The following is a 27224-nucleotide window of genomic DNA, read 5'->3' as shown; positions in this document are numbered from 1 at the left end:
TTCTCTAGTGTTCCCTATAAACAAAGGACACAAGAGACTGACAGAGTGTTCGTCCTTCATCTGTGTTCTCTCTGTGTGAGTTTGGCATAAAACACAACATTAATTCTTCCTGTGTTCTATTATGTTCTCTATGAGCTGGGAGGAGAACAAGAAAGACAGCATTCGTTCCTTCCTTGTGTTCCATTGTGTATGTGTTCTATCATGTTCCCTGTGAGTTGGGCAAAAGAACATAACATTCATTCTTCTTGTGTTCTTTTATGTTCTCTATGCGCTGGGAGGAGAACAAGAGAGACAGCATTCGTTCCTTGTGTTCCATTGTGTTCTCTATGGTATTACTGTGTGTCAAGGGCATTCAGGGTGCTTGGGAGTTGCTCAGAATGAAACCAATGATGTGTGTTCTATTCCTTACTAATTAAAGGAAAGATTACATTGAATTTCCTCGGTTTCTTGGGGTCTGCTGTGCTAAAAGAGTTCTAAAGTGCATTGGTGATTTGTAAAAGCACTAATTCACTTACTACTACTATTAACTATTACTACAACTACTACTAATATGTTCAGGTGATGGTATGTATGTACTATGTAAGTGACTGTGTGTGTGTGTGTGTGTGTGTGTGTGTGTGTGTGTGTGTGTGTGTGTGTGTGTGTGTGTGTGTGTGTGTGTGTGTGTGTGTGTGTGTGTGTGTGTGTGTGTGTGTGTGTGTGTGTGTGTGTGTGTGTGTGTGTGTGTGTGTGTGTGTGTGTGTGTGTGTGTGTAGTAGTATAAAGACAACTTGAGAAAATGTGGTTTTGTTTTGTGGTTTTGTCTCTCTCTCTCTCTCTCTCTCTCTCTCTCTCTCTCTCTCTCTCTCTCTCTCTCTCTCTCTCTCTCTCTCTCTCTCTCTCATGTATCAATAAAGGCAGAAAGGAAAACACACGTTTTGTTTCGACTAAACATTATAATACTGCATTATTAGAAAGTTATAGAGAAAAAGTCATTCAGTTCGGAAAGGTAAGGTAAAGAAACGATCCTTCCTTTCCATGACAGGGACAAGGAGCCTTCGTTCACATCTCCTCGGCCTCTGCCATCTGTCTGCCTCAGCAGCGCCACTGTGGATTGCCCTTTCGGTTACTGCGCGTACTGTACTTTCTTGAGCCATACTTTGTACTACAGCAGTTTGTCCTTCCACAGGAGTAGTAGGGTTGTTTTGTTTGCCGCCGTTGTTGTCTTACACGTCTACTGTTTTTCCGCGGACACAACATATCATCATATGCAGGCAAAGCTTTCTTCTTAAGACCTGATGCCTTGTTCTGCAAGCCTACTGTCTTGCTCCGCAGTCCAGTAGTCTTCTCCAGCTGCGACGTTCGCTTCTGCATCTGGTTAGTCCAATTATAAATACCAGTCACCTTGTCTTCCAATTCGACTGTCTTATTCTCCAAATCCAGTGTTTCTTTTTCCAGACTTGATGTTTGGTCTTCAATTTCTACTGTCATGTTCAAAATTTTTTCCATCAGGTTCTCTAAAGCCACCATCTTGTTCTGTAGAGCTTCAATCTGAGCCTGTAGACTTTGAGTTCCTTCCTGCAGGTCTCCTGTCTTGTTCTGGAGAGTCTCAGTCATCTCCTTCAAACCCACAGCTTTGTTTTCAATCTCATTGGTTTCTGTCTCCACACGCAGCATCGTTCGCCCCATTACGACATTCTCCATTAATATCGCATCTGATTCCTTTTCTAATCGCATCGTTTTGTTTTCCACTTCTAGTATTTTGTTTTTCATATTATTCGATTTTTTCTCAAGATCTTCTGTTCGGTTCTGCAGAAGTGTTGTTTGTTTACTGAGATCTTCATTTAATTTCTGAATGATTTCCGTTTTTTCCTCAATCGCTATCGTGGTCGTTTCAATTTCCGCTATCGTGGTCTCTAGATTCATTGATTTGTTCTGTAGAATTTCGCTTTCGTTTCCGTCAGTTTCTGTTTCGCTCTCGGAAGTTATGTTCGCTCGTGGTAAAATTTCTTCTCGTGGTTCTATAGTTTCCGCATCCGTTTCGTTCCTCGAAAATATCGTTTTGTTTTCCTGCTCTTTAGTTTCCTCAAATGTTTCGTTTTTAGCACCTGGGATTGGTGGCAAGGCAATTTCCTCATGTGATTCTTCCGCATCCGTTTCGTTCCTTGAAAATATCGTTTTGTTTTCCTGCTCTTTAGATTCCTCAAAAGTTTCGTTTTAGCACCTGGGATTGGTGGCAACGCTTTGGTCTCCTGTTCTATAGTTTCCAAATTTTTTCCTTTGTTCTCAACCATTTCATCCAAGCTCTTGTTCTTTTCACCTTTATGAACTTCAAAATCTGTCCAGTTTTTATCACAAATGGGTCTTCCTTCCGTTTTGTTTTCTTGGTCGATGGTTTCAGCAACGGTTTCGCTGTTTTTGACAACGGCCTTTTCAAATGTTTTGTTTTCTATCTCTTTACTGATTGGTTTATCCATTTTGATCTTATCGTGCACCCCTTGCAGTAAGGGCTTGTTCTCTTCCTCTTTGCTTACCTCAATATCTACTCCGTTCTTATCAGCAGTGGGGTTTTCCACAGTTTTATTCTCTTGGTGTTTCGTTTCCACAATGGTCCCATTCTTATCATCAATAATTTTCTCCACAGTTTTACTCTCTTGGTGTTTACCTTCAACAATGGTTCCGATCTTATCAGCTTCATTTTCCACAGTTTTATTCTCCTCTTGTTTCATTTCCACAATGGTTCCATTTTTATCACCAGAGGAATTTTCCACAGTTTTGTTCTGTTGCTGTTTCGTTCCCATAATAGTTCCATTCTTATCATTAACATTTTTCTCCACAGTTTTATTCTCTTGGTGTTTTGTTTGAACAATGGTTCCGTTCTTACCAACTTCATTTACCACAGTTTTATTCTCTTCTTGTTTCGTCTCAATAATAGTTCCGTTTCTATCATCAGCTTTATTCTCCACAGTTTTATTCTCTTGGTTTTTCGTCTCAATAACGGTTCCGTTTCTATCATCAGCTTTATTCTCCTCAGTTTTATTTTCTTGGTTTTTCGTCTCAATAATGGTTCCGTTCTTACCAACTTCATTTACCACAGTTTTATTCTCTTCTTGTTTCGTCTCAATAATAGTTCCGTTTCTATCATCAGCTTTACTCTCCTCAGTTTTATTGTCTTGGTTTTTCGTCTCAATAATAGTTTCGTTTCTATCATCAGCTTTATTCTCCACAGTTTTATTCTCTTGGTTTTTCGTCTCAATAATGGTTTCGTTTCTATCATCAGCTTTATTCTCCACAGTTTTATTCTCTTGGTTTTTCGTCTCAATAATAGTTTCGTTTCTATCATCAGCTTTATTCTCCTCAGTTTTATTCTCTTCTTGTTTCGTCTCAATAATAGTTCCGTTTCTATCATCAGCTTTATTCTCCACAGTTTTATTCTCTTCTTGTTTCGTCTCAATAATAGTTTCGTTTCTATCATCAGCTTTATTCTCCTCAGTTTTATTCTCTTGGTTTTCGTCTCAATAATGGTTTCGTTTCTATCATCAGCTTTATTCTCCACAGTTTTATTCTCTTGGTTTTTCGTCTCAATAATGGTTCCGTTTCTATCATCAGCTTTATTTTCCTCAGTTTTATTTTCTTGGTTTTCGTCTCAATAATGGTTTCGTTTCTATCATCAGCTTTATTCTCCACAGTTTTATTTTCTTGGTTTTTCGTCTCAATAATGGTTCCGTTTCTATCATCAGCTTTATTCTCCACAGTTTTATTCTCTTGGTTTTCGTCTCAATAATAGTTTCGTTTCTATCATCAGCTTTATTCTCCTCAGTTTTATTCAGTTTTATTCAGCTTCTTGGTTTTTCGTCTCAATAATGGTTCCGTTTCTATCATCAGCTTTATTCTCCTCAGTTTTATTCTCTCTTGGTTTTTTACGTCTCAATAATAGTTTCGTTTCTATCATCAGCTTTATTCTCCTCAGTTTTATTTTCTCTTCAATAATGGTTTTTCGTCTCAATAATAATGGTTTCGTTTCTATCATCAGCTTTATTCTCCACAGTTTTATTCTCTTGGTTTTTCGTCTCAATAATAGTTTCGTTTCTATCATCAGCTTTACTCTCCTCAGTTTTATTCTCTTGGTGTTTCGTCTCAATAATAGTTTCGTTTCTATCATCAGCTTTATTCTCCACAGTTTTATTCTCTTGGTTTTTCGTCTCAATAATAGTTTCGTTTCTATCATCAGCTTTATTCTCCTCAGTTTTATTTTCTTGGTTTTTCGTCTCAATAATAGTTTCGTTTCTATCATCAGCTTTATTCTTCTCAGTTTTATTTTCTTGGTTTTTCGTCTCAATAATGGTTTCGTTTCTATCATCAGCTTTATTCTCCACAGTTTTATTCTCTTGGTGTTTCGTTTCTACAAGGGTTCCGTTCTTATCACTAGTGGAATTTTCCACTGTTTTGTTGTCTTGCTGTTTAGTTTCAACAATGGTTCCATTTCTATCATCGGTCTTTTCCACAGTTTTGTTTTCTTGTTGTTTAGTTTCGACGATGGTTCCGCTCTTATCATCAATAACTGCTTTCTCCACAGTTTTGTTTTCTTGCTCTTTAGTTTCCATAAATGTTTCGTTCTTATCAACAGGGATTGTTAGCAAGATTTTGTTTTCCTGTTCTTTAGTATCCAAATCATTTCTCTTTTCAACCATCTTATCCAAGATCTTATTCTCCTGCTCTTTACTAGCTCCATTATCTGTCCCGTGTTTATCACCAACAGGTGTTTGTACCGTTTGGTTCCTGTGCTCAATGGTTTTAACGATGGTTTCATTCTTCTCGGCAACAGGATTTTCCACAGTTCTGTTCTCCTCCTTAGTTTCAAAAATTATTCCTTTCTTATTATCAATTGCTTTCTCTAATGTCATGTTCTGTTCTTCCTTAGTTTCCAAAAATGCTTCATTTTTGCCATCGATGCCTTTTACCGAGGTTGTATTCTTGGGTTCCTTTGTTTCAAGAAAAGTTGCCATCTCATCACTAAGGATCTTGTCTAAGCTAAAGTTGTCCGTGTCATCAGTGTCAGTAATCGTTTCATCCAGCATTAAATAGTCCATCAAACTGATGGGTTCCCCCTCGGAACCCATCCCCACTAATTCAGTGCCCCCCTCCACGAGGGCACGGTGCACCTCCATGAGGGAGACGTGCTGTTGCACGTCTCCCTTGCCGCCCCCGAAGGCGGCCACCAGGCATGCCAGGAAGTAAAGTTTGCAGAAAGACATTTTTTTCAATATTTTCAGTCCAACGAAATTGTAAATGTTGGAATATCAGTTTTTGCATAATTGAGTAAAAAAAAAATGTTTGGGTGCTGTCCTCAGACCCTCAGCTGATGACGAGATCCGTACAGGCACACGTACAGGTAATACACGTACACGCACATACAAACACCCAAACACAAACACACACACACGCACACACGTAGTCACTCACTCACTCACACACACACACGCACACACGTAGTCACTCACTCACTCACACACACACACACACACACACACACACACACACACACACACACACACACACACACACACACACACACACACACACACACACACACACACACACACACACACACACACACACACACACACACACACAATGGTTTTAACGATGGTTTCATTCTTCTCGGCAACAGGATTTTCCACAGTTCTGTTCTCCTTAGTTTCAACAATGATTCCTTTCTTATTATCAATTGCTTTCTCTAATGTCATGTTCTGTTCTTCCTTAGTTTCCAGAAATGCTTCATTTTTGCCATCGATGCCTTTTACCGAGGTTGTATTCTTCGGTTCCTTTGTTTCAAGAAAAGTTGCCATCATCGCGCGCGCGCACACACACACACACACACACACACACACACACACACACACACACACACACACACACACACACACACACACGCACACACACACACACACACACACACGGCCCGGTAGCTCAGTGGTTAGAGCGCTGGCTTCACAAGCCAGAAGACTGGGGTTCGATTCCCCGGCCGGGTGGAGATATTTGGGTGTGTCTCCTTTCACGTGTAGCCCCTGTTCACCTAGCAGTGAGTAGGTACGGGATGTAAATCGAGGAGTTGTGACCTTGTTGTCCCGGTGTGTGGTGTGTGCCTGGTCTCAGGCCTATCCGAAGATCGGAAATAATGAGCTCTGAGCTCGTTCCGTAGGGTAACGTCTGGCTGTCTCGTCAGAGACTGCAGCAGATCAAACAAACAGTGAATTACACACACACACACACACACACAGTGTGTAGTGTAGTGGTTAGCACGCTCGGCTCACAACCGAGAAGGCCCTGATTCGAATCCTGGGAGCGTTGAGCCAAATGGGCGTGACTCTTAATGTGAAGCCCCTGTTCAGTTGGCAGTAAATAGGTACGAGGTGTAACTCACGGGCTTGTGACCTCGCTTTCCCGGTGTATGTGGTGTGTGAAGTGGTCTCAGTCCTACCAGAAGATCAGTATGAGCTTTGAGCTCTTTCCGTTGGGGTAAGGCTGCCTGGGTGACCAGTAGATGTTCGTGGTGAATAAAAAACACACACACACACACACACACACACACACACACACACACACCGGGAGGGAGCGAGGAGGAGGGAGGTGTCGGTCTGGGCCCAGCCAGCCGGTTCAGTTATATTTACGTCTTTACACACTTACGTAAGTAATTTTGAAAATGCGAATTCATAAAACGGCAGCCAGACACCGAATGCTTTAAAATTCTGACTTGGCATTAACTAAAACTAATTTTTCTAATATAAAAATATTGTCGTGTTAAGCAGTACATATTTGAAATATTTCAAAACACTACTTTAAAAAAGTGTTAGAACTCTGACATGCTTAAAAACGATTCTAAATCCCTCACATTATAATCTATAGGAACGCAAAACACAATTTTTTTCATCTACTCTTACAAATAAAAAAAACAAAAATAATTGTTCTATGAAATGAAGAATATATATATATATATATATATATATATATATATATATATATATATATATATATATATATATATATATATATATATATATATATACCAATTTTAAGGGTATAGTTTAGTGTTCTTCAGCCTTTTCTAAGTTCGTGCACCTTTTCGAGAAGCAAGGAGGACTATATAAGAAATGCATCAATATTTGCATTTTCCCTTACTTTAAGACTGAAAATCGATAGATAACATTATTGTATATCTACCAGAAGCTGTAGTTTTTCGATCATAAACAGACGCTATATAGTGCGAAATGTACTATAACAAAATTCCACATCTCAAACACATCAGGCCCGTGTTCCGTCTGAGTATAATATATTACTATTGTGAATAAATCGTAATACTTTGATTAATGTCAATATGAGGGGACCCAAACTGTCACATTTTCAGTGTTCGCAGGTTGGTTTAATTCAGGAGTGGATCAGCAACCTCTCGCAGTACACAGTAGTCGTCTCTAAACACTGTATTACGATGTATCTATTGATTTACCATGCTTTTACTCCTTCCAGTATTTTCTGTTCTTATTCTACCATGGTATTTCTTTATAGTTACTTGAGTTTATACAACTAACATCATAGTATAGAGCGAAACATAATTGTCTGGTGTACCAAGATCTTTAATTTCTAGAGACTTAAATACAGCACGGAACCTTAACACACATTTCACCTCGCTTCTGCACAGGTTAATTCTTCACAAGGAATGAGTAGAGCAATGTTTGTTCGGTTTTCTTTATGGGAAAAAAAATTTGCGGCTAAAACAGAGATAGTCCGAGGATGCTGTAGTGTTTTCATCACTGTGTTCCTGAGCTCTGTCTTGCCATAGCCTGAACATGGTATTCAGTTCAGTTCAGTTGATAGGCGGAGGTGTAGCCTGAATATCGGCACTTCCTGATGTGTTTTGGTTTGGGTTTTGTCTGGGTCTGTAGCTGTAATTAACTATTATTTAAACTTTTTACTTTATGTTCCCTTTTTTTCCAAAAATTATATATTATTTCTTTATTTTCTTCTATACTAGATTTTTAAAAAATAAAATTTTCCAATGAGGTGTTCTTCATTTTCTGGGTAAGGACGCTGCCAATTGGTGTGTTTGGCTCTTTCATTGGTGTAGGCTGAGCAATGTAGGAGGAAATGTTTATGCCTTTAGCCTATAGATCAGGGGTTCTCAACTTTTTCTCGTTAAGAACCCTCTGAGTTATAGGACCATCTACCCGAACTCACAGTAATTTGACATTGAAGAGAATGTTAATTTAGTGACTGACACTAACTCAATAGGCAAAGGTATTCTGCAAAGGATGTTTAATTAAATCAACCATCTAAGTACCCCTGGAAATCTTGTGAACCCGTGGGGGTTCGCGAACTCCAGATTCAGAACCCCTGGTCTAAGACAAAAGGATCGATAAGCTACACCTCAATCCCAATTCTTACTAAATTCACTGCTAGAGATTTTCATTATATCTATTTTTCCTCAGCACAAATGGCCGGTGTCACTTCTACATGGGAAAACACGCCTTCATCAGCATTGGGAGCTTCTCATTGCTCTTCTCCACCAACTCCTCCTTGATGGGGAGAGCCAATCAACTGTGAGTGCCACTACTTCTTGTGAAATGTACGCTTGTATTTCTTATTCCTCTACCTTAATTTTTCACTCCTCCTCTTTCGCCTTATATCCATTTTAATTTTCTCACTCATTCTCTTTTCTCTTACTTTTTACCTACTCTTTCCTTCTCTCTTTTTTTCTTCCTTCTTGTCCTTATATCCATTTTAACTTTCACACGCACTCTGTTTTCTCTTCCTTTTACCTTCTCTTTCTTTTGATTGTCTTCATTGTTATAAATTAACTCAGTGCCACTACTTTTATAAATAAATCTACACTAGCATTCCTTATTTCTCTGCCTTTATTTTTCACTCCTTCTATTCATCTTTATAACCGCTTACATTTTAACACACTCTGTTTTTCTCTTCTTATTTAGTTCTTTTCCTCTTCTCCTTTTATTATTTTCATTATTATTAGTTATTAGTCACACAATCCTGCTACTGTACCCTTTCAATGTTTCCTTATTTCTCCTTTTCTACACTAAACCTTTCTTTTTTTTCTTATACCTCTATTCACTCCTTCATCATGTATTGCTCTTTTCTCCCTTTTCTTATTCCCTCCATTTTTTCCACACGTCTTCTCTTTCGTCTTTCTTTTTAATTTATTTCCTACTTTTCCTTTCCAAGTATATCTTTACCTATCCTCTTCACTAACTCCAGTTGTGTGTTCCGGTGTTTTCGCGCTTCAGGATCTCCAAGCTGACGGAGGGAGGTCTGTGGGATGAGTGGCTGGCGCGGCAACTCGGTAACTCCAAGGAATGTTTGAAGCCACCAACAGCTGACCGAGGCAAGGGTGTGAAGCCTCTCGGTGTGCAGGACATACTTGGCTTATTAGTTCTCCTGGGTATTGGTATGATATCATTACTTATTGTCTTCCTCCTCCTAGTTTTCGCTTTATTTTTAGTGTTGTCTTATATTTTAATTATCGTCACTAATTGTCTTTCTCTTCCTCCTTTTCCTTCCTTTTTTTTTTAACCTTGTCTTATATTCTATTTATCTTTACTCATTGTCTTCTTCTCCTCCTTTTCCTTTTCGTTTAGTGGTGTCTCATATTTTATCTAATTTTACTAATTGTTTTCCTCCTCCTCTTTTTCCTTTTTTTATTGTTGTCTCATATTTTGTTCATCCTGACTCATTATCTTCCTTCTCTTCCTTTCCCTCCTCCTTCTCTACTGGGCAAATTAGTCCTCCTGGGTATTGGTATGATATTCTTACTCATTGTCTTCCTCCTCCTTCTTATATTTTTCCTCTTTAGTGTCTTCTCTTATTCTTTTCATCCATACTCATTGTCTTCCTCCTCCTCCTCCTCCTTTTCCTTCTTATATATATTTTTTTTTGAGTCGTCTCATATTATTTTTATCCTTACTCATTGTCTTTCTCCTCCTCCTCCTCCTCTTCCTCCTTTTCCTCCCCTTCCTCCTTCTATTTTTTTTTTATTTTAGCGTCGTCTCAAATTCTTTTTCTGAGATTTGTTTATCTTTCTGTTTATTGTTGTGCACGTGTTGATTGTTAGGTTTTTCTTTCTCATTTTTCTCAGCATTTTCCTTTACTTTTTTTCATCTTTTAGTTCAAATTTGCTTTCTTTCCTCTTGATTTTTGGTTTTCTCTCATTATACTCCTTTCTTTTCAACACATCATTCTCTCTGCCTTTATTTTTTCTTTCTTCAGCTATTTCTTTTTACAAACCAAACTTGACCACACAACAGGAAAAAAAAAAAATTTCTATACTAGTTAAGTACAGCGTCACTAAACAGACACCTCTGATCATTAAGAAGCTCAACATGAGAACTTCACCACATTTATGCAGAACAGATACACCGCCGCAGTTCACATTTTGAGCACAAAGAAAACGAGTCAGAGATGCGTTGTCAGACATAGGCCGGTATTCTCACGAGCTTTTCTTTGTACCCATAACTGCTTTCCAAAGAATCCAGTTGAAGATACTCGTGTTTTTAAGAGTATTCTTATGGTTCTGATAATAAATTTGCAAGATTTCTAGTTTACTTAAAAGAAAACCGTCTTGAAAACACGGCTAGTTGTCTCTTTTGGCCATGGAAAATTGTCGTAGTGAGAATGGAAGTCGTTTCTGAACACGGGCGATCACCACACAACTCACATCACAAAGCAACAACAAACAACCGATTCCTGCACTAATATTCCAGGGTACGTCGCTTCGGTGATTCTGTTCGCTGGGGAGACTCTCTTAATCTACCGTACCAAACATGAGCCCATGGTAGCCGCGAATTTGCCTCCACCCCCACGCGTCACCAACCCCTGACCACATGCCACTGATGAACCGGACGCCCAGCTCTGCCCTCCTCGTCACAGGTTTTTCACTACTTGCCAGGGTGAAGAATAATATTAGGCTCCTTCTGACAATGAAATGTTAACGTTAGACTAAAAATAATTGTCTTACATTTTTAGGTTTCTGAAAATGAAGAATATTACGTATGAAAAATCTACACACTATTTATCAAACATTAGCATTATAATAAAAAAAAAGTGTGATCATAAAGTTGATATTGTTGTTTAGTATATGAAATCTTTCGTGTCCTCAATTTTATTATGAATTAACTTTCTCTTTCGAGCTGTGACGATTGAATCCAAATATTAAAAGAGAAAAACATGTATTGTAATTGTAAATAAGTTCGTATCTTTCGAGGACGATATTGAATGAGAAGCGAAACCTTAACAAAAATGCTTAATTCTATGTTGTGGTTTTGTTTGTCTGTTAGTATTTAAAAGGAAGAGTTAGTGCATTGTGACGAGGAAGAAACCTGACCATTAAAGAACCATAACATTTATTGCATTTATTTTATTCCGGCTTTTCTTCATTTCAGAACATTCTTAACGATTATTTTTCCCATTTTTTTTTTTTTTACCATCGCTCATCATTTCTTATATCCTTCACATTATAGAAAAACCCCCAGCTCTTTCTACGCAGCTATAACTCCATTGCTACTCTAAAAAATGAAGCCTCCCGCCTCTAATTATCAACAATATCTCGTTTCAACACCTTTATACTTATCATTATATCTATCATTCATATTATCAACAATATCTTCAAGCATTCCTAATCGAAACACTGAGGACATGTATATATTTCTTTAACCTCTCTTCAGCATTGCCACTGCCTTCTCGAGCTATGCTTCACTTTTGCAGTTCATGAAACACTGCCTATGTATTGACACTCGAGTATAAATGTACTGTTATCACACCATTGTGCTGGGATGTTGCTGCTGCTGCTGCTACTACTACTACTACTACTACTGCTACTACTACTACTACTACTACTACCACCACTACTACCACTACCACCACTACCACCACCACCACTGCTACTACTACCACCACTGCTACTGCTGCTGCTACTACCACTGCTGCTACTACTACTACTACTACTACTACTACTACTACTACTACTACTACTATTACTACTACTACTACTACTACTACTATTATTATTATGACAACAACAAGAAAAGTAACTACAACAACAACTACTACTTCTACTATTACAACAACAACAACAGCAACTACTACTACTATTACTACCACTATCTCTAATATACATCATATCAGTTATCACCAAAACACTATGACCGTTAAGAGCAAGAAAACGAAAGCGCCCAAGCTAACCTTACATCCTACTGACCCTCTCACCTTCCTTAGAGGTAATTACCATTATCCAATGGCAGTCACAATAACTACTGATAAAGATGTAATAAATGTAATTAATTATCTTAAAAACAAAAAAAACAATATACACGAAATCCCTAAAGGTATCTGTTGTCAAAAACTGCAAAACTCAATTAGCAACACCTTTGACTATTCTTTTCAATAAATGTATCGCTTATGGTACATTTCCTTAAGTTCCTCTTGCCACGGGTAATCCTAATCATAAGAAAGATCCCAAAGATGAGGTAGGTTATTACAGACCCATATCTATATCAAATGTATTTTCTAAGATTTTTGAAAAACTAATGAAAACATTTCTCTTAATCTTGAGAATGAAAGTTAATTAGGGTTTTGTCGTGACCTAGCACCTTTGATGCTTTGAGAACATTCTGAGGGGAAATTTACAGCAATTTGGACAAAAAAACATTCACTATTAAGCAGCTTCATTCATCTAACAAAACCTTAAATTACATTATTATGGAATCACAGGAAATACTCACCACTGGTTTCAGGATTACTTATCACATAGAACGTATTCAACAAAAGTTGTCAATTCTATTTCTACATTTCCATCTATACAATATGGCGTTCCCCAGGATAGTATTTTGGGTTCGATCTTGTTTCTATTACATATTAATGATATTACACAAATATTTACAAATTTCAAAACCATTCATTTTGCCGACGACTCAGTTTTATATATCACTAGTAAAACCCGACCGATATGACACACAGAGCTAATTCTGATCCAGAAATTTTCATAAACAGTGTTGTAGCAACCGTTCATCAGGAAACGTAAATAAAACTTTTTAAATGATATTTACTAACAATCCAGGATCAATGCTTCCATCTTTACTAATTCAAAACGATACTGTACACAGAACTGATCCAAACACATTTCTAGCCATAATATATATGTAATGATAAATTGATCTATAAGCACCAAGTAAATAGTATAGTTCTAAAACTATCCAGAATATTGTCTCTAACTAATCAAATTAAAGATTTAACGCTCTGTGATACCATGACAACTTTGTATAATGCTCATGTCTTACCTTACCTACGTTATTGTACATCTATCTGGTGCAGTACTTACCCTACACATTTGTTACCACTGTATAGGTTGCAAAAGAAAATTATAAGAATCATAACTGAAAGTTATAATTTTTCTCATACTTTACCTCTTTTTAAAGATACACATTAACTAAAACTTTTTGACATAAGTACGTTACAAATTGGCATTTATATGTACAAAAAGTAAAAAAAAGGCTAATCCCACAACCTCATCATAATTATCTTACCAGTATTTATGAAAACTAACGTATACCTAGATATAACCTAACTCTCTTCCAACTTTCCATGTCCTACCTTGGAACCAAAACTTGGAATTCCATCCCACACAATCTAAAAATGTTGCCTGCAGTACACACACTCCTTTAAAGAGCAATTCAGAAGGCAAATGATTCTTAATTACTGTGGTTTGTTTTTGTGTATCAGTGTTGTGTCACATTTCTGTTTGGTGTCATGTTGGTTCTCATCTTCCTTTGTATAATTTTTCTATTGTTTTTATTTAATTTGCTATCATCATTATCAATATTGATATTATTATTATTACTATTATTATTATTATTATTATTATTATTATTATTATTATTATTATTATTATTATTATTATTATTATTATTATTATTATTATTATTATTATTATTATTATTATTATTATTATTATTATTATTATTATTGTTATTATCATTACTATTACTATTATCATTATTACTATTATTATTATTATTATTATTATTATTATTATTATTATTACTATTAATATTATTATTATTATTATTATTATTATTATTATTATTATTTTATTATTATTATTATTATTATTATCATTATTATTATTATTATTATTATTATTATTATTATTATTATTATCATTATTATTTATTGTCATTATTTTTAGAATTGGTTATTTCTATTATTATTTCTATTACTATTATTACTATTATTATTATTATTATTATTATTATTATTATTATTATTATTATTATTATCATTACTATTATTATTGTAATTAATGCTTTTATCATAATTATTAATGTTATTATCATTACTTTCTATTTTCTTATTTACTATTATCACTACTACTAACATTGTTATTAATATTATCATTGTTGTCATTATTATCATCACAATTTCTGCAATTATTGTTATTACTATCATTTGTATATTGTAATTACTATTATCATTAATAGTATGCTTACTGTCTTTATTATTATGATTACTTTGTGAAAGTTTACTTCTTTGGCTCATATTCTGTACATCAACTACTTCTATTCAGTGTTTGTCTGTTCACCGATTTTTTTCTTTTTTTCATTGTTGCTCAAAAACCTTGGCTTTATGTGGCCTCCCTATAATAATGATAATTACTTTGCAATTATACACACATTTATATGGGATAATAAGTGTTTCAATGTTTCATTGTTTCTCGTTAAGCAGTGACTAGGGAGTGAACAGTTCTCGTTACACACACACACACACACACACACACACACACACACACACACACACACACACACACACACACACACACACACACATGCACAAGCTGTATGCATCTTTTTTCTTTACCCTGAAAAAAAATAAATAAAAAGATCATTAAACGTATTAATTTGTCTCTCTTGATATTTAGTTGGGAATATAAAAGATGACAGATTACTGTGCTGGAAGAATATCATTAAGTATTAAAGCAACTTCTGAAGTACACTAACGAGCTCGATGGAAGCTGGCCTATTTCTCCTCTTGACGATTATGAGTTCTTTTTTTTTTTTTACTCAATTTTTTTTCATCCACACGGTCTCTTTAAATCGCAGAAAATAAGAGGCACACCAGCCCAGAAGTGCAAAACCACCGCAGTAACACATGAGGTAAAAACAATGAAATTTTAAACGCATCCCTGCATCCACGAGAGAAGCAATCAGGGAAGACACCCCACAAACCCCACAGCCCAGAGGCAAAGGTAAATAAATAACCTCTAATTTACACCGCCATTCATTATTCAGCGGGACGGACACTGAACACTCACCAGCAGAGGATCACTTAGGGACGCTCGTCGTGCCGCCATTCGGTCCGAGGCGATAGGCGGCGCAGGTGGCGGCAGAAGCAACTCACGTCTCCATGACTCAACTCAGGCCTGTGATCAGAGTGGCCGCCGAGGAGGTAAGGCGGTGGTGGGGAGGGACGCGCAAACAACAAATTGGTGGTAGTAATGTTATTTAGTATATGATTGGAAGGTGTCCATATATATCCTTCCTTCTCTCTCTCTCTCTCTCTCTCTCTCTCTCTCTCTCTCTCTCTCTCTCAGTGGATACCCTTCGTCAAGGTGTTCTACGACAATGGCAGGCTGGACATCGAAGGGCCCATGAAACATTTCGTGGAGGAGTTTTGTCGCGTGCTGGAAGCGAGGTAATGAACACACATTCACCTGTACCAACATTCCTTTCCTCATGCCTTTCATGCTAACCACTCACGGCAGAAGCGAGAAAGTCCAATACAGTAAAGCAATACACAGTTGAAACTTAGTATTACAGACATCGATGAAGAATTTTTTTTTTTTTTTTTTTTTGCTAATTGCATAATGTTGTCTTTACGGGCACGCTCAATTTAAAACGAGAAATGTTTGCTGCTCTGTGTTTTTCATTCCTGTACTTTTCAGTGTCATATCATTTCAACCAATTTTGAGTTTCTTGTGGAAGGTAATGTGATTTTATTACGATGGCTGTGGTGGATCAGTGGAACCATGCGCGCTTTGAGGTCCGAGGGGTCTCCAAGCACACGGGTTCGAATCCTGTCCACGGTCTGAGTTCAGGTTGGGCTTCCTCACTCATGGCAACGGTTTCTTAGCGGGTGGGCTTTGAGATAGGAGGTACCCTAAAAAAGTATCCCCTTTAGCCCATAAATTCCCGTGAAAAGCACACATGGTACAAATAAGAACAAAAAAGTTCTGTCATCTTCAATGTGAAAACCTGTGAACATATTTGTTGAGTAAGAACAGTGTTAAAGAATCCGTTTTTCTCGCCTCTGCAGTTAGATTTGATTTGCTTTGCGCACTCTGCATGTATATTAGTCAAAGACGCGGGATACAATGAATTTATGTTTCTGGAAGAGTGTAAGAATTAACAGCGAGTTCAGATGGATTAGCAATTTAAACAGTCATGTATTTTCATTGTATTTTGTATAGTTGCTTCAATTTATAAATGTCACAAAGAAAAGTAGCAAAGACATTCTCATTTTCTTTTAGAGGCTCCAAGAGTAAGGAGCTAATTTAGATATCCCGGGTTAACATGCTGAAACACTTACACATTTTCAATTTTCGTAAGCAAGTCCTTGAAATCTGAAATGTCACAAAGCACATTAACAAGTAGGATCGTATGCTTGCAGGTGAGTGTAGGGGTGAGGAGAATGATTCCTGACAAACATGGAGCAGTAGATCGTTTCAACAGCCACGTAAAGTACTAGTAACAAAGTTAAATATTTTCCTGTCGCAGGTATGAGGTGGTGCGGCCTCCCGACGGCTTGTGGGGCAAACCGCTGGACAACGGCAGTTTCACTGGAATGATGGGGCAGCTGATGACAGGGGTGGGTAGTGAATATTGGCAAAAACGTCATGTTAGTGGTAGTACGAGTAGCTAGACCTTGTTTCATAGGCAAGGGAATTTCCTTTTATATTTGGAAAACCGTTACATCAGCATGACTGATACATGGCAAACTGTTCCCAATGCAAGTATTTACATATTGACAAAATCATTATATCAGCCAATGTTTTATATCGTGAAAACTGTCATCTCGGCAAAATTGTAATATCAGCTAAATTATTTCATTGCCAAATCGTTACTAATATCAGCCTTTCTTTATCTGCAATGTTGTTATATATTACGACATTCTTGTGCGTTTATTTCTTCCTCTTCACACTTCAGCAAGCAGACTTCGCCTTGGGGCCATTCGTAACCAGCAGATGGCGGGAGGCCGTGGCTGACCTCACTGCCTCCTTCTACTATATCAATTACCACGTGATTACACCACGCCCTGTTGTCCCCAGCGATCCTGCCGGTATAGTCAAGACCTTCTCCCTTCAGGTACTATTGAGAGGGAAGTAGAGGGTGGGACAGGAGGAAGAAGGTTGACGTGTCTTTAACATTCTGTGCCACGTGATCATAAGATAAAAAATCACAAAAAAAGTTCGAAAATCAGCTTGCCTACACATGGCAGTGTCTATATAAAAGCATGCATGTGCATGTCTACCTTTCATCATCATCAGCATATCCGTCTGGTATTCTCTTAAAGCTCCTTACTGGACCGTTTACTAAGTTTATTCCAGTAATATAGCTATTTGAGAGCCAATTTCCTATTTCCTTTTCGACAATTTAAAACTTGGATTCATGTTTCTGGTTTTATCCTAAAATCTATCTTTACGGACCTTGTGTTTATCACCTTTGTTATGCACATCATGGTCAGGTGTGGCTGTCAGTGGCGGCGAGCCTGGCAGTGGTGGGTGTGGCCATGATGGGCATGATGTGGGTAGGCAACAAGTTTCAGTGGAATACCAAAGTGGTGCCTGCGTGGTGGGCGGCGGAGTGGAGCATCCAAGGAGTGGTTCAGCAATGTAGGTGAAGACGCTCTCATCTTTTGTAATATGTCTCTTCTTATCATCAAACAATAAGATTCCACCACAGAATAAAGGTTTTGACTACTAACTGGATGGAATTAAGCCACATGCCACGCCACACTGAATGACATTTACACTGCACAGGGTGAAAGGAAACAATGTTTAAATAGATCTCCATTGTGTCCAGTATTCGAAGTCGACTCTTAATGACCGTAAGCCAAGCGCACAACTTTCCACCAGTGCCTCTCTTTCCTTCATAGTCAAAATCTACGTTCAAATGCCGTACAATTGTTCTATCACTAGATAAATAAGAGAAATCATATAATAAATGTGACGTTTTTCCACGGTGGTCCTTCAGCAACTTCATGGCTGCCTGGAAACGCTAGTGGTCGGGTCCTAGTGGCAGTGTGGCTCCTGTCTGCCCTGGTGATCACGACCACTTACAAGGGAAACATCACCGCCATGCTCACACTGCCCAAGACTAACGTGCCCATAGATTCCATAGCCGACCTCGCCAACCAGGACCGCCTGCCCTGGAAACTAGAGTTTGGAGGGATTGACAAGCTCATGATGGTAAATATTTGTCCTTGCTCTTTTTTCCTGGACTCAGTCATGTGACCTGCTCCTTGACATTATGCGTGGGCGTGATGAGCTTTTTTTTTATAAACAGCTCAAAGAAATCGTTTTCCCTATTCTCTCAAAAAGCTTAAAGTGTTTATGGATATAAATCTGTGTCATGCTTTCATCATGAGACATCTCCGCTTGATTAATTAAGCAGACCAACATTAAACTATAGAAATTATTTCATGCTTTCTTCTCCTATCCTTTCCACTACCTCCCACCATCTCACCGCCTTCCTCTACACTTCATACAGGAGTCTGAAGATAAAGCGACGCAAAAGGTGGGCAGGGAAGTGTCTGGTTTCATCCCCAGCTGCTGGTCGGGGCGTGAGGCAATCCGCGCTGGGGAGTTCGCTTCAGTTTGTGACACACTCACCATACGGTCCATTATGTCATGGGACTTCAGGTATATTTTAATTTGTATATTTTTTTCATTTCAGAGCATTTCCCAGAGAAGACCGCTAATGCTCTCAATTCAGAAAACCACAAGTGTTTCTCACCAGTAGGAAATCCATGCTTCCGACACCTTCCCGCAATTTGTGACGATCATGTAGTGATTATCTGGAGTTGCCTCATTCACGCACCATGATGAAGTAAACCCTTTGCCTACAGCATGACTGGTCGGTGCCACTTCTACATGGCAAAACATCGCCTGCAGGACGTCAGGACTCTGTCGTTGCTGTTCCCTCCTGGATCCATTTACTTTGCCACGGGTAACGAACTGTAAGTTCCAATTGTAGTTGGCATGACAGATTTTGAAGGTGTGGACTCCTACAATACATGTCAGTGTATTCGTGTTTCACAGAGTCCTGAGGCTGACAGAGGCTGGGCTGTGGGACGAGTGGCTTGGGCGGGAACTTGCCAACGCCACGGAATGCCTGAAGTCACCCTCAGCTGACCGAGGCAGTGGTGTGAAGCCCCTCGGCCTGGTCAACATGCTGGGGGTAATGGTATTGCTGGCTGCTGGTAAGCTGCTCTACCTTTCCCTTCTACTCCTCCCCCTATTCCTTCTCACTTTTCTCCTTTTACAGGAGAACGCGCGGAGGTCTTGAAAAGATAATGAAAATAACTCCAGCTTTGTACAGTACAAACGTAGCGCATCTGTTAAAAGATTCCTCATTACGCTGCGGTGGATATTTATAGTGAAACATATTGCAAAACCGTTCACAGTATCTTTTTTTTAAATAACAAATGTAATTGGGTGTAATTCGTGTAAATTGTATAAATGCACATCAAGAGTTTTGTATTATCGTGTGGTAAAAACTCTTCGACTAATGAGGTGAATACTTTGATTCCATAGCTCTTCACCACAACACCACGCACCACACACCACACACCTACCATACCACACACCAACTTCACCACCAAAAAAACACACCTCACTGCACAACTACACACCACACCCACTATTTACTTCACCACCACATCCCAAACCAGACACCCTATCGGTACCACACACCGCTCCACCACCACACTCTACATCACACTTCATCACCACGCCAGTACCCGAGGCCGCACCACACTTCAGCACACACCACACCACAGTAGTACCATCTCACACAACACACTTCACTCCTCACTAAGACTCAACACAACTCCCTCGCCACAGGTTACCTCGTCTCAGTGTTGGCATTCGCTGAAGAGAAGCTGCATCTTGGCTTCTCGTCATTTTAAGGAAGAGACAGCCAGTGATCGACCCGTCACCCAAACACTCGGCCACTTACTCCGCCTCGCCGCATCCTCAGCCTCGTTCCTTCACGGCAATGCATCAAAAGGAAACGCAAAACAACACAAAGAGATTAGATGAAATTGCAGCATAGTTAGTCTTCACCTCCTCATCAATCTCGCCTCTTCACACCAACAAATTAAAAGGAAACACAAAGGAATTATATTAAAGTTGTGTAGCATAGTAGTTAGTCTTCACCTCCTCCTGTCTCGTCCCTCCACATCAATGAAAGGGATACACAAAGGAACACAAACAAATTATATTAAAGCTGCAGCAAAGTTAGTCTTCATGAGGTTATTTAAGGTGAGCTACAGCGTCTAATTCAAAATCCATGTAGGTTACTAAAGAAAAAAGGTTCCTCCCACCCATCAATTAGACCTTATGTTAGGGTTTTGATCTCCAAGTCTTAATTCAACATATATTTTAAATTCATGTTGTTTTGGAACGATATGAGTATTCGATTCGTGTTTTCTGTTGTGATATTAATCTGCGTTTTGTAATACGATACCAGTCAAGACCAAATGGAATTGTAATATCCAGTCTGTTATTATATGTCTATTTTTTTCTTTTTATTTCTTTTATCTCACGCAATAAAAGTACATCTATCAAGTTTTGTTCAGAAACTGTAATGTTATAAGCATATGTATTAATTAAAGTCATTACAAGATTATGTACTATCAATGCTGCCGATATACTATTTACTGTCTTAATGAATGTGTTATTATTTCTTCTACTAATGCTACTGCTACTACTTCTACTACTACTATTACTACTACTACTACTACTACTACTACTACTACTACTACTACTTCTACTACTACTGAACTAACATGATAATAATAATAAAACTGATAATAATAATAAAAATGATAATAATAATAATAATAATAATAATAATAATAATAATAATAATAATAATAATAATAATATCATTGATAATAACAATAGTAATAATAATAATAATAATAATAATAATAATAATAATAATAATAATAATAATAATAATAATAATAATAATAATGACAATAATAATAAAAACAATAATGATAATAATAACAGTAATAGTAAAAAAAAAAAAAAATAATAATAATTATTATTATTATTATTATTATTATTATTATTACTATTAAAATACTACTAATGATAATAATAATAATAGTAATAATAATAAAAATAATAATAATAATAATAATAATAATAATAATAATAATAATAATATTTTTTTCCTTTTACGTTATGGCCTATAGTGCCTGTAGGCATACTTGAAGAGTATATGTAGGAAACGCTGTTAAGGTTCCGCCCATTAGTGGCGCAGGCAATTTTATTTATAGTGGTGCCCATATTAGGGCCAAAAGGTACAGTGGAACCATGCGTGCTTTGGGATCCTAGAGGTCTCCAAGCGCACGGGTTCGAATCCTGTCCACGGTCTGAGTGTAGGTTGGGCTTCCTCACTCGGGGCAACGGTTTCCTAACGGGTGGGCTTTAAGATAGGAGGTACCCTAAAAAGTATCCCCTTTAGCCCATAAATTCCCGTGAAAAGCCCACATGGTATAAAAAAAAAAAAATCACGATCCAAACCCATCTTTGGTGTAACCACCTAGAACTGGGGATCACGGTGACATGTAGGTAACTTTAAACCACTCCACAAATGGTATAGCTTCAAAGCGGTATGTGGTGGGATTCGCGTAGACGTCTGCCCGATCCCATGCTCACCACCTTATCTATTACGCCACCGCCTCCCTAATAATAATAATAATGGTAATAATAATAATAATAATAATAATAATAATAATAATAATAATAATAATAATAATAAGAAGAAGAAGAAGAAGAAGAAGAAGAAGAAGAAGAAGAAGAAGAAAAAGATGATGATGAAGAAGAAAAAGAAAAAAAGTAATAATAATAGTAACAACAAGAATAATGATAGAGGCAATAGCATTATAAATAGAATTACGACAAAACACTACTAACAAAAACAACATTCTGTCTTGGGAACATCTCCATCCTTCCCTCCCTGCTTCCCTCCACACACCATCTATTGCTCAGCAACGGCAACTGTAATGAAAACTGTGACTCTCTCTTCGTCATGCCATAAACAACAACAGCAAATCAGGGAACCAATGTCTCTCACCTCTTAACTCTCTAAGAAATCAACGGGAATTAAAAATATTGGTGTTCATATTCCGTCTGACGACTAAAATAGAGTCAGAGAATTGGAATAAAGGATGTCATAAGTTAGAATCGTAGTTAGTTGTGAAAGCAGAATATCACAAGTAGAAAAAGGAATATAAGAGAAAGGAAATAAGAATAGAGATATCAGGAAACCACGAGAAATGATGTGAGAATTAAGGAAATGGTTTAAATTTAAGGAGTAAGGAAATCAGGAGAAAAAATCAGGAATATGAATAGAAAAATATCAAAATAATGAAAATCAAGATATTAGGTAATCAGGAATGAGAGAACAAAGGATTATGAGAAAGGTAGATGAATAATTTATGTGCTAGAATCCAACTTTGTCTGTGAGAAAATGGATTACAGTGAATGCGATTCCTTGCAGTTATGGTGAGTGTGGCCTTAGTGCAGAAATATAGGTCACACTGATGAAATAATTAATGTGTTAATGAAATAAGAAAAAAAAAAATCAACTCATAACTGAATTGCGTATATATGAAGGAAAAACTCTGCCGATAAAAGAAGCATCATTAAATTTACAGCTGTATTTGATTCCCATTTTACAAAGCAACACAAAATCCACCATCGTACCAGCCCAACAACATCATCAACAACGACAACAACAACAACAACAACAACAACAACAACAACAACAACAACAACAACAACAACAATAAGAACGACAACAACAACAACAACATCAACAACAACAACAATAACAACAACAACAACAACAACAACAACAACAACAACAACAACAATAATAACAACATCAACAAAAAAGATTCACCAGAAACAAAACTAAGAAACAAAGCATCAAATCTAAGCACCTCCATAATAACACAACTGGTAACTTTAATATGCAATTCAACTTTAATCACTTATGAGAAAATAAATCCACACCTGCCATCACATTCCTATTTCACGCGAATTTAGGTGACAGGTGTGTTGAGGCACTTGCATAATGAATGAGGGAGACAGCCTTGCATCTCTACCTGTCTATTTTTAATGAGGGGATGAGAGGAGGGGTAGAGGTGAAGCAGATAATAAAAAGTGACAAGTAGATTCCTCAGGTAGTCAGCCATAAGAAGGAGGTGAAGCAGGTGAGGGCCGCGAACACACCTGGCCGCGAGGAGTCACAGGCTGCAGGTAGAGTCATGGCTACTAATCGAGTAACACACTAAGGGCGTTGTCACTTCTACAAACATACAGTAATTGGAGTACTGTCATATATTTTACACATAGGTGGTCATATTTCCTACTCAAAAAATAAGAATCCAGCACATTTCCTACACATAAACTGAATATCCAGCAGGTCATATTTGAAAATTTAGCTGTTAGACTAGTGACATATTTCCAATACTCAAATTGTTTTCTGTCACATATCACACTCATGGCTATTTTGCGTCTCACTTTCATCTCCACCCCGAGCTCTCTAACTTGCTAAAAATATATTAGTTGCCAGACTTTGTAAGGCGGTTATTCATTGGTCATAGGACGTAAGGAAAGTGAACAGATATTCCTAAGATATGTTAGGTTAGGTTACGTTAGATGTAGGCTGCATTACGTTAGAGTATGTTAGGTGCAATTTAGGTAGTTCCAATAAGATATTTTAGTGTTAACGCTGTGAGTGGCATAATTTAATGATAGATCACTGTTATGATTATTTGAGAAATGAAACCAGGTGATCCTGACAATTTCATTAGTGTTTTGTCATCATAGAAAGTTATATGGTCATAATTCTGAGATGAAGTAATGTTTCTACCTTTGGTAAGAATGGTAATTATATTTTTGTGTTTTGTGCATGTACTGGAATCGCAAAAAGAATGTAAACTAAGTTAAAAGAAAATATTTAATGTTTTGTAATGCTCATGAGAAGAAAACAAGAAACAGCAAATAAGAGGAAGTTTAAAAGCTTCTCATACCATTTAGTAACTTATGTGGTACATGTACAGTTCAAAATCATGTACATGAATATTTCACCAAAAAATCACAAAACTACCTGACACATCACGTGGATGACATGCATCTTTCACACAAATGGAAGTACCAAACATTGAAGGCATTGATACATATTTGGTACAAAGTATTTCCATCGAACAGGGAAAAGGGAAGTGAGGCGGATGAGACCACCAGCAGAGACATTCTACTGATAAGGAGAGGAACACAAGAAGATAGGAATGGCGTCTTCTATGAAGAAACCCTTCTTCATTGTGACCTACGAGGAGGTGAGCTCACAGGTCATAGGAAGCCGTCAGGTAATCCATGTGACATACCGCACACTAATTGTACCTTGCTCCGGCGTGCAGTGGGTGCCTTGGACACGCGTGGTGCCGCAGCAGGACGGCTCGGTGCGCATCACAGGGCCCATGGGCAACGTGCTAGACATCCTCTCCAACAACATGCAGTTTGAGTATGTGGCAAAGCCTTTCTTTTCTCGCGAACAATTTCGCTATAAGTGATTAAGAACGCCAATTTTAAGAAGCTTCGCATGACAGTTTGCTTTGGTGTGCCAGATTACAGCGCAACAACAATGTTGGTGTTGACATGGTGTGTAAGTGTTTGATGGTGTTGACAGCTACGAACTGATTCGCTCTCCCGAAAAGATCTGGGGAGGACCCGACGAGAACGGCAAATGGAATGGCATGCTGGGAATGCTACAACGAGAGGTGAGTCCTGACGCAGCTGCACTACGGCATCTGAACACAGCACTGCAACCACACACAACACAAGTCATCATTCAGTGTAGCACAAGGTGCCACTTGTACTAGTACAGGAAGCACAATTAGTAAATATGAATGATATTGCACTTTTTTTTATGTAGGAGAGAGAGTCAGTCAAGTGCAACAATATATATATAAAAAAAGGCCCACTTGCACTTGCTTGTATGTCCCCACACAAAACCTCACACCTGACTGATTATTTCAATCGATGCATGGCAATCAGCGCCTAGCAAGATGAATCAGCACAGTAATCACCCTAAGTTAGATAGTTTACAAATCATTGCTGCCAACAGGACGCTGAGTTCGCGGTGGGTCCCTTCACCATCACGCCGCAGCGGGAGACTATCTGTGACATGTCTGTCCCGCTTTCTGGGGCAAACAAGGCAATGATGATGGAGAGGCCGAGGTTGCGGACAGACATGGCGGGCTTCCTGAAGGCCTTCACACTGGAGGTGAGGCCTGAGGCGCAAGGTCTGAGGCTGCTGACACATTCTTCACCAAGCAGCGGTGTCACAGGTGCTGAGGTGGCGGTGTCGTCCACAGGTGTGGCTCCTGACGGCGATGAGCATGTTGGCAATCAGCTGCGCCACCATAGTACTGATGAAGATCGAGGGACGCGTCTTTGGCCACGTCGTCAAGAACCTTTACTGGCACACTATCCTGTGGGTGATCAAGTCCTTCGCACAGGAGGGTGAGCGGCGCACCTCATCACTGGGGAAGGAGTGAATTGTTTCTCAAACTGTCTTTTTTGCCAATGATGGAGCAGCACATTACATACGCTATGCACGCTTTCCCTAAGCTGTGGGCACACTAGTCACGGTTATTGGTGTGCTGGGCACTTCTGGCTGACCTGGCACTGTTTCACTTAGGCGTGATGGTCACGCTTCCCACAGCAGGAAAAATATTGGTATTCAAATTTCTGGTCTCATTTTACCACCTTATATTATTCTCAGGTTCTCTGTGGCTGCCGCCCTATGATACAGGCCGCGTGCTGGTCACCACCTGGCTGCTGGCGTCCCTGGTGTTCATGTCCTCCTACAGCGGCATCCTCACCGCCATGCTCACTCTGCCCCGAGTCACCATTCCCATTGACTCCCTGGCAGACCTGGTGGCGCAGGACGACCTGCCCTGGAAGCTGGAGGGAGGAACATCGCTGCATCAGTACTTCAGGGTAACACGTGGCAATCCACCACATTGTGTCACAGCCAGGTAGAGGAAAAGATTCACAGATCAGCCATTGGAAACTTTTATTTTATGAGGATCCGCCTCGCACACTCACACAAAAGGAGAACACAGTACCACGGTTAAATATTTTGATAAAAATATTTGACTGGTTGCCGTGGTTCACCCAAACCTTTAATTATTTACCTTCCGGACTGTATATACTATTAATCTAAAGTGAGGAGCGCCAGGAGAAATATTCAGCAACATTTGGAAAATGTCTTTGAAGGAGGCGAAGAGCGGCGTACAGCTGGAGGTATACCAGCGTCTGGGCGGCACCTTCAAGGACTGCTGGGAGGCGCGTCATGAGGTGGTGGATGGGAAGTACGTGGCCTTGTGTGACGACACAACCATCATCAAGGTCATGGCGTGGGACTTTGGGTGAGTCTTGGAGAAGGACAATGTTAGAAATCTTTAAATTTATACTTTAAATGAGTTTAGTCCTAATAATACTCGTATAATAATAAAAAATCTTAGCATTCCTCCATATTATTTGAGTTTACTCTTAATGAGCTGCCTGGCCCACAGCACCACCGGGGACTGCCACATCTACATGGCGCGGGAGAGCGTCATCTCCAGTGTGTGGATGGGAATTGCCTTCAGGAGGAACTCTACTTACATTCGCCAAGCCAACAGATTGTGAGTCTCATCATTACATAAGTATTTACCACAAGCATCTCGTCGATATTAAATAGTGAATGAAACTTTTCAATGATATTACATACGTTTCAAAGCACTAATATGAATGAAGATGAACCCTAAAGTGACCTGAAGTGACAAAGAGTTTGTGATGCAGCATTCGCATGATGACGGAGGCGGGGCTAGTGCAGCAC

The 27224-nt window shown here is 38.5% G+C and overlaps 4 protein-coding genes and 1 long non-coding RNA gene across 6 annotated transcripts in view; 4 read left to right on the top strand and 1 right to left on the bottom strand.

Annotated features, from left to right (window-relative positions):
* Nucleotides 1-948: 948 nt before the first annotated feature.
* LOC123508934 (restin homolog) lies at nucleotides 949-3474 on the bottom strand. The gene is made up of 2 exons (XM_045262967.1): nucleotides 2204-3474; nucleotides 949-2087 (listed from the first exon to the last, which is right to left on the bottom strand). The coding sequence occupies exons 1-2, from the start codon at nucleotides 2778-2780 to the stop codon at nucleotides 1075-1077; spliced, it is 1590 nt and encodes a 529-aa protein (XP_045118902.1). The 5' UTR covers nucleotides 2781-3474; the 3' UTR covers nucleotides 949-1074.
* Nucleotides 3475-8466: 4992 nt separating this feature from the next.
* On the top strand, nucleotides 8467-11370 carry LOC123508869. Its single transcript, XM_045262855.1, has 3 exons — nucleotides 8467-8573; nucleotides 9276-9436; nucleotides 10749-11370. Exons 1-3 carry the CDS (start codon nucleotides 8488-8490, stop codon nucleotides 10862-10864), a joined length of 363 nt encoding a protein of 120 aa, XP_045118790.1. The 5' UTR covers nucleotides 8467-8487; the 3' UTR covers nucleotides 10865-11370.
* A 6177-nt stretch (nucleotides 11371-17547) lies between these two features.
* Nucleotides 17548-19362, top strand: LOC123508667 (ionotropic receptor 93a-like). The gene is made up of 6 exons (XM_045262513.1): nucleotides 17548-17640; nucleotides 17779-17926; nucleotides 18288-18502; nucleotides 18804-18955; nucleotides 19162-19262; nucleotides 19355-19362. Exons 1-6 carry the CDS (start codon nucleotides 17548-17550, stop codon nucleotides 19360-19362), a joined length of 717 nt encoding a protein of 238 aa, XP_045118448.1.
* Nucleotides 19361-20942, top strand: LOC123508967. Its single transcript, XR_006676059.1, has 2 exons — nucleotides 19361-19515; nucleotides 20159-20942. It is a non-coding gene; the product is annotated as an uncharacterized LOC123508967 (long non-coding RNA).
* A 2595-nt stretch (nucleotides 20943-23537) lies between these two features.
* LOC123508790 (glutamate receptor ionotropic, delta-2-like) overlaps nucleotides 23538-27224 on the top strand; it is a 4320-nt gene continuing 633 nt past the window's right edge. The window contains exons 1-10 of one of the 2 annotated variants that reach the window (XM_045262706.1): nucleotides 23538-23596; nucleotides 24551-24675; nucleotides 24757-24860; nucleotides 25026-25116; nucleotides 25464-25622; nucleotides 25714-25861; nucleotides 26124-26341; nucleotides 26621-26772; nucleotides 26920-27030; nucleotides 27188-27224. The exon at nucleotides 27188-27224 is cut by the window's right edge and continues 124 nt beyond it. In XM_045262706.1, coding sequence (XP_045118641.1) covers nucleotides 24628-24675; nucleotides 24757-24860; nucleotides 25026-25116; nucleotides 25464-25622; nucleotides 25714-25861; nucleotides 26124-26341; nucleotides 26621-26772; nucleotides 26920-27030; nucleotides 27188-27224 — 1068 coding nt within the window. In that variant the 5' untranslated portion in view covers nucleotides 23538-23596; nucleotides 24551-24627. Of the gene's footprint in view, nucleotides 23597-24550; nucleotides 24861-25025; nucleotides 25117-25463; nucleotides 25623-25713; nucleotides 25862-26123; nucleotides 26342-26620; nucleotides 26773-26919; nucleotides 27031-27187 lie in introns of both variants that reach the window. The other variant, XM_045262705.1, reaches the window with a different exon arrangement.

Source organism: Portunus trituberculatus, chromosome 25, assembly GCF_017591435.1.
Source record: "Portunus trituberculatus isolate SZX2019 chromosome 25, ASM1759143v1, whole genome shotgun sequence".
Classification (NCBI taxonomy): domain Eukaryota; kingdom Metazoa; phylum Arthropoda; class Malacostraca; order Decapoda; family Portunidae; genus Portunus; species Portunus trituberculatus.
Note: the sequence above shows the minus strand (reverse complement) of the source record. Positions and strands in the feature narration are given on the sequence as shown.

What these genes read in the sequence shown, in the direction of transcription:
- LOC123508869 (XM_045262855.1), top strand. Translation starts at nt 8,488, where the DNA reads ATGGGAAAACACGCCTTCATCAGCATTGGGAGCTTCTCATTGCTCTTC. An exon ending in ATGGGGAGAGCCAATCAACT is followed by an intron (nt 8,574 to 9,275) that starts GTGAGTGCCACT and finishes TTCGCGCTTCAG; the next exon opens with GATCTCCAAGCTGACGGAGG. An exon ending in ATTAGTTCTCCTGGGTATTG is followed by an intron (nt 9,437 to 10,748) that starts GTATGATATCAT and finishes CTAATATTCCAG; the next exon opens with GGTACGTCGCTTCGGTGATT.
- LOC123508667 (XM_045262513.1), top strand. Translation starts at nt 17,548, where the DNA reads ATGCATGTGCATGTCTACCTTTCATCATCATCAGCATATCCGTCTGGT. An exon ending in CCAAGGAGTGGTTCAGCAAT is followed by an intron (nt 17,927 to 18,287) that starts GTAGGTGAAGAC and finishes GTGGTCCTTCAG; the next exon opens with CAACTTCATGGCTGCCTGGA. An exon ending in ATTATGTCATGGGACTTCAG is followed by an intron (nt 18,956 to 19,161) that starts GTATATTTTAAT and finishes CTTTGCCTACAG; the next exon opens with CATGACTGGTCGGTGCCACT.
- LOC123508934 (XM_045262967.1), bottom strand. Translation starts at nt 2,780, where the DNA reads ATGGGAACGAAACAGCAACAGAACAAAACTGTGGAAAATTCCTCTGGT. An exon ending in AGCGTTGCCACCAATCCCAG is followed by an intron (nt 2,088 to 2,203) that starts GTGCTAAAACGA and finishes CACCAATCCCAG; the next exon opens with GTGCTAAAAACGAAACATTT.